Genomic DNA, 7,002 nt, shown 5'->3' with positions numbered 1-7,002 from the left:
CTCCCAAAAGCAGCGCCATGAACCCCCTCTGGCTCCCATGCAGAGGCACAGCCAGGTGACTCTGTGCACTGCCCTGTCTGCAGGTGCTGCCCTTCAGCTCCCATTGGCCGCAGTTCATGGCCAATGGGAGCTGCAGGGGCAGTATGCGGAGCCCCCTGGCTGCCCCTAAGCATAGGAGCCGGAGAGGGGACATGCCTCTGCTTCCAGGAGCTGCGCAGAGTGGGGCAAGCCCCTGACCCCGCTCCCTGGCTGGAACAGGGCAAGCCCCAGACCCCGCTTCACGGCGAGAGCTTGAGGGCCAGAATAAAACATCTGGAGGGCTGGATGTGGTCCCCGGGCTGTAGTTTCCCCACCCCTGCTCTAACGATTGCTCTCTGCGAGTTTCAATTTTTCCTCCAACTGCCCCTTTAAACCTGCCTCCCTTAATTTGAGTGGCTGGGCATTCAACCAATCAGCGAAATACACATCCCAGCCAGAGCCCCGCCCCCCCCAGCGAACCGGGAGGAGTGAACCACGCGGCCTCACCGGGGGGATACTTTGGAATTGTCTCAGCTCCGCGCCCACCCCCAGGGCGGGTTGTGCTTGTTCCCCGTTCGGGAGGGACGAGAAGGGTTAATGCACTAGCGCTCATTGCCGTTTGACTCCTTCCGCGTCCCTTCTACGCTCCCCCCTCCCTGCGGAGCCGGGTGGTACGGGCCGGCGCCCTGGGCGGAAGCAGACACGTTTCTCCTTCCCTTGGTGAGGCGGCCAGGGGGAGAATGGCGGCCCCGGGTAAGGAGCAGCCTCCCCCTCCCCTCAGGGCAGCTGCCCCTGCAGAGCGAGATGGTTCCGCCTGTCCGGGGTGATCCCGCTCCCTCAGGTGGGGGCCCGGGCCACACGGTCTGGGGAGGAGCGCTCCCGGGCCGGTACGCGGCCGCCCCGCCCGAGCGCTGTGTGGCCGCCCAGGGAAGCGGCCCGGGCCCCGCCGTGCCCCGGCCCTAGGGCGGCTGGTCTGCCCGGTGCAGGGGGCGTGTGGGAGCCCCAGCCCTGGGGGGCGGGCTTGGGGGATCCGTTATCTCCCGGCCCGGGGAGTTTTTGTGGGCCCCCCCTTCAAGCGGCCGGGGGCTGACCTAGCCACGAGGGGTTCCGGGTGTCGGTTGTGTCGTGGTGCTGGAGGAGGGAGGCGTCGCGGGTTCCCTGCGGATGGTCAGGCTCGGGACTTGCTCGGGCTCCTCTGGCAGTTCGTTCCCTGGGCGGCTCCCTTCCCCCGAGCTTGCTTTCGGTCCCGCCCTTACCCAGGGCTCGGTGACCTGCGCTGTCCCAGGCGAGCAGGGCAGTCACACTGGCTCATAGATTGAAATTGGTCTTTAATGTCTTTGGGGCTTGATCCATTGATTGTTTTGAAAATTAGGTCAAAAGCCCTGAGCCCGACCTGATCCTCTTTCTCTGTTCTCTCTTTTTATGCAGTCGTCCCACCCCTTGTCATTCTTTTCCCCTTGCCTTTTCCCACAGGGCTGCCAGAATTGGACTGTCTAGCACTGTCTATTTCTAGTAGTGCCCTTGGCGATTTTCCCATCTGGCAGTGGAAAATACAGGTCAGCAGAGCACAATTGTGCAGTCGGGGTGCAATCCCACACTGAAATCTTTCCTGCACTTAGTTTCCCCAGCTGCCCTCTGACCAGCTCTCCCCCCTTGGGAGCCCTTTTGGTTACCTAGGAACCAAGTCAAGTCTTTAGCTCCCTAAATTGCTCACAGGGGACTCCTGGGTGATCCTGCACCTTAAGTATTGTCTTTCACGTGTCTATAATATTCTTGCAAAGCCTTATGTCGCCACTTCTGACTTGAACAGTTTTACTGGTCACTATTCAGAGTGTCAGAACTATTCAGAGGCTGCTGTGGGTTGTCACTAGGGATCTGAGAGAGTATCACCTCTGCAGTGCTCCTAGCCTGTGCCATCCAGAAGAGTGAGAGACCAAAAGTGGCCTTCAAACTAAGTTCTCCTGCTCAGTTCTGTGGAGTTGATGGGCCAGAATAGGTATTTCCATTTGAAGTGTTTTCAAGTTGGGTGGACCACATTGCTAGTCCAGCAATGCCAACTATTCACTAATGCCAAACATGCCTTCTGTTAATGAAACAAAATGCACTCTGCTCAATAGCATCTTTCTTTTTTCAGGTTCACACACCCTCTTCCTCTTGGTTTTAATGGTTGTGGCCAGCATCCGAGCCCTGACACCTACCCATTATCTCACAAGGCGTGATGTGGAGAGACTGAAAGCTTCCTTGGACCGCCCATTCAATGATTTAGAAGCTGCTTTTTACGCCATTGTAGGACTCAGCAAGCTAGGAGTGCAAGTATCTGATGAACAAGTGAGGAGATGCTGCAATAAATTGTATAGTCAAAAAAAATTCACTTCTCACCCTCTCACCCTTTTTTGTCATGAGATCTTTTTCATATGTTGTCAAATCCTAGGTTTGGAGACCAGTTGGAAGCATTTCTGCATATGAGTAACTTGGTTAGGTACTTCCTGTTGCACTAAGTGTTTCCAAAAGCAGTAACATTAGAACGGTGCCTGAAATAACTTACTAATATTAATTATTGGTCTTCTTTCAAGCTAAGTATCTGATTTTTCTTGGCATTTCTTGAGCTATTGTGTTGTATTGTGGAAAAAAATATAATACAAGAAGTGCAGCATTTTGTTGATCTGTGATCAGTAACACTGATTACTGTGAATTTTACCCCTACCATACCATATTACTATATTGCATTTTATTCGGGAAAACGCACAGCTACATTTTCCTCTACAGTAGATCATGCTTAATAACAACCCAGATATTAACAGATTAGCAACACTTTGCTGGGAATCGGTCCCATGCCATTTACTTTATTCTTAATGGGGTTTGGTACTGGCAACAGGCATGCAAGCACACAAGGACCTCACAGGAGGTAAGGGTCTGTAGGCTGCAAGGGGAGCAAGTGGCAGGGCAGTAAAAGGGAGAAGAGCTGCAGCTTGAATGCTCATGCTGCGTGGTACCTCTTACTGTGCTCTCCACGCAATTTTGCAGGGATGTAGCCAGGAGAGGCACCATCCCAGCACTTTCTTCCCTGGCTGCAGCCTTGCAAACCTGTCTTCTGCTTATTGGCAACTGCTGGATAATAGCAATGTTTTGCTGACAACTGAGGCGTTGCTAATAAGCTAATACTGTAGTTACTACTCATAAAACGTCAATACTGACAAGACCATTCATTTTACTACATTAGCTTGTATTAGCATACCTTTCAACTCACTTTGTCATTGCTTCTCAGCTGTGGGGAATGGCTTTTTGTCATGCTGGTTTACTCAAAATGTTTCACTTTCATTGAAATCAGATGACCACTTTGCAGTTGTTAAGTTGGAATTTGCACTGTGCTCCTGTCCCATTTCTAGTTGTTTTTTTTAGCGAGTATAGTGGAAAAACTCCCACATAATTTTCTCCTGTTGCCCTTGGCTATAATACAGATATATTTCTAGAGCGTGTATCACGAATATGTCCTAAGCTCCTAGCATCTTTACGCTCTTTTCCTACTACGAATAATTCCTCGATATCTTTAGCGTTTACATCTTTTAAACACGAGTAGATATCACATCACCCTACTCAGATGTCACCTAGTTAAGCTATACATAGTTATCTATTTCAATCCTTCCTCATAAATAGTTCCTCTAGCCCATTAATGATAGTGTTGCTGTTCTCTGAACTCTCTCCATTTTGTCAGCAGTAGCGTAGCATTTGCTTACTGTCAATATGTGTTCAGTATGTGTGATTTTTCTACTTATTTTTTCTAGGTCTTATACTTTTTCATGGTTAAGAGTGATAAGAACGGCCATACTGGGCCAGACTAATGGTCCATGTAGCCCAGGGGTTCTCAGCCTTTTTCTTTTTGAGGCCTCCCCAGCATGCTATAAAAACTCCACAGCCCACCTGGGCCACAACTGTTTTTCTGCATATAAGGGCCAGGGTTGGGGGTAGCAAGCAGGGCAGTTGCTCGGGGGGCCCTGTGAAACTAGGTCGCTAAGGCGGTGAGGCTTTGGCTTTCTGACCTGGGCCCCAGCAAGTCTAATGCCAGCCCTGCTTGGAGGACCCCTTGAAACAGAGCCTGGTTTCAGACACTTCAGAGGCAATAGGAACAAGGCAATTGTCAAATGAGCCAACCCAAATTGTCCAGTCCCAGCTTCTGACAGAGATTTAGGGACACCCAGAGCATGGGGTTGCATCCCTGACCAGTTTGGCTAAAAGGCGTTGATGGACCTGTCCTCCGTGAACTTACCTAATTTTTTGTTTAACCAGTTATTTAAGTAGTAACAAAATGCTAGCCAAATAGTCGTAATATTTTGATACTCAAAAATACTATGTAGTGTTTAGCTTCATCCAGTAGAATAAATGTATCCAAACCCTGTGACAGACTTTCTCTCCAGTTATTCAAGGAGCAGCTATTCATATAACATCTACAAATGGTTGAAAACTCTCTCCTATTTTTAACTTATGTGCCTTATCATAATGATCTGACCTCTGCTTATCCCTTTAGTCTGTCAGTGAGAAACTTGTCATAGGATGCAGAGAAAAATTCATATTGCTTAACTTCAAGTTTGTATCTGTTGAGCTGATTTCCTTCCTGTTTATTTTTGGAAGTCTGGATTGTCATCTGTTAACCATTTCATGTTAAATTTACTGATCAACTGTGTTTTAATCTGTAAAATCACCATTCACATGGATTTCCTCTGTCCTTGAAGGGGTGGCTCTGCTAAATACATTTTAAGTCCAATATGGTTAGTAAAATTGGACACAATTTTAATTCAGCATTCATTTGAATTGCAGACAACATGCAAATGATTTCATCACTGGGCTTTCTAGAGTGTGTTTTCCTACTTTGGGTTTTTGGTCAATACAAGAATGAAGTGAATTGCATGTAGTTGTCTCCTTTGCAAAGAGTGTTTAAGGTCTTCTTAGAGTGTCACTGAACTCCATTTTTAGTGGCAAGAGGCGTGACTCAAATCATAAATTGACTTCTCTTTCTGCACAGGCTGCATGTAACTTCATCAAGTCTAACATGGATCCCAATAGTGTCGATTCCCTTTTCTATGCTGCACAAGCCAGTCAGGCTCTGTCTGGATGTGAGGTGAGTTCAAGCCCCTAATTATAGTAGTTTCAACATTTGCTCTTGTTCTTGGCCAAAACGACTTCTTCATCTTGTGTTAGCATGCTGTAAAGTGGTTGTGTTTTATTTTATGGATTACAAAGTATTTTGGGATCCTCTAGGATCAAGACTATGATATAAAATCACCTTTTCCTAGAGGATCCCCAGGCATTTAATAAATCATACATATAAAATACAACAAAAACACAGCCACCTTGCAGGATACTAACAGCAGGGGGAAGTAGAAGTTGATATATAAACAAGTATTTTGATCCTGAACAATTCTGAACATTTGGACAAAAATTTACTTTCTTCACCTCACCTTGAGTTTTAATGAGGTAGAGAGCAATATGGCTTTTTTTTACCTCAGCACCATCAGCATTTTCATGCAGGGGCATAGCTTTGAGGGCCTTATAATTTGTACATTCAAAAACTACATTAACATAACATTGCATGCTTGATTTTGCAATTTAAAGTTAGAAAATGCCAGATTTAGAGTGACCAGTGCAACCTTAATTCTGCCCCCTTGTGTGTCCATCCTGTGTACTGAATACAGCAGCGGGCCCTGTAGAAAAGTATTATGTGGTCATATAATTAAAGACTGTGTCACAATACTCATGCATGCATAAGACCACTTGATTGCTAAGTTAGGTATGTGTCTTGTTACAAAATGTTCTTTAATATGTTCAAAATTCACATACAACCCAAACCTGACTATACCTGCCCCCATTGCTATACAGTCCTCACCATCAAGTTACTCTGTATCTTTTTGCCACGTGGCAACACTGGTGGTCATCATGCAGATATCCCTTCTGCCCCTGGACGGTCACCCCCTTTTATCAACGCAAATTCCCCTCCACATCATTCCTGATGTCAGAGGATCTCAGGGTTGTGAAGGTTGCTGCCTGACCCTCCACCCCTAATGCCTTGACCAAGCAAACTGCATGCATGAACAGATAGCGGATATGGTATCTGAAGCAGAGCCAGCCTCTTTTGGGGTGGAGGGTAGTCCTCATGTTGTTTGGGCTCCTCTTGGTGAGTTATTACATAGCCAAAAAAGGAGCCACTATCTTTTTGATAGGAATCACTAAAACTGGTCACATTATACTTTATAAGCACTTAGGGACAAGGATCATATTTTTGTTCTGTGTACAGCACCTACCACAGCGTGGCCTGGTCTGTGACTGGTGCTCCTGGATGCCATTGCAATACAAATATGATTTTTATTATTTAACCTAAAAGATGACAAATGACAGAGGACCTTTTCCCTCTACCAAATTCTGCCCATTCTTAGGTCAAATGTGGAGCACCCGTTCATTCTTGAGGACAGATTAATTTAAACATGGTCTTACATTTTCTGTGTGTTCTGTCTCAGGTTGCCATTTCAAATGAGACCGGAGAGCTGCTTCTTGCAGCTGTCAGTGAGGATTCCTCAGTCAACCAGATCTTCCATGCCGTCGGAGCCCTGAGTGGCTTTGGGCTTCCTCTAGCATCCCAGGAAGCACTTAGTGCCCTCACTTCTCGTCTTAGCAAGGAAGAGAACGTCCTGGCGTAAGTTTTGCACAAAATAAAACAATTCACTCAGCTGCATATTCATCCTTTGTAAAGATGGCTTCTTTTAAAGTGAAGGGCACTTGCACATGTATGGGGTTTTTTTATAATGCAGATTTAGTGAATTAGACACTGTATTTCCAGCGGTGACTTCTATCCACTCCAATGTCTATTGCTTGGGAGAATAAAATGCTTGTGAATGAGCGGGTGAAAATATGCTCTCTTCCCTTAATTGTTCACCTTCAGGTTTTGCAAACCAGTTTTTAATATTTTCATTTTAGTTTAAGAACAATGAACTTAGA

At 46.5% G+C, this 7,002-nt stretch overlaps 1 protein-coding gene across 5 annotated transcripts in view; it reads left to right on the top strand.

The window, feature by feature from the left end:
• Positions 1-666: 666 nt before the first annotated feature.
• Positions 667-7,002, top strand: part of RPN2 (ribophorin II) — a 34,235-nt gene continuing 27,899 nt past the window's right edge. For 3 of the 5 annotated variants that reach the window (XM_073309698.1, XM_073309700.2, XM_073309699.1), the window contains exons 1-4: positions 777-859; positions 2,153-2,346; positions 5,036-5,131; positions 6,525-6,700. In XM_073309698.1, coding sequence (XP_073165799.1) covers positions 823-859; positions 2,153-2,346; positions 5,036-5,131; positions 6,525-6,700 — 503 coding nt within the window. In that variant the 5' untranslated portion in view covers positions 777-822. The other 2 variants (XM_073309701.1, XM_073309704.1) reach the window with 2 other exon arrangements.

This window comes from Lepidochelys kempii, chromosome 13 (assembly GCF_965140285.1).
Source record: "Lepidochelys kempii isolate rLepKem1 chromosome 13, rLepKem1.hap1, whole genome shotgun sequence".
NCBI lineage: Eukaryota > Metazoa > Chordata > Testudines > Cheloniidae > Lepidochelys > Lepidochelys kempii.
This window is presented reverse-complemented; position numbering and strand designations above follow the sequence as displayed.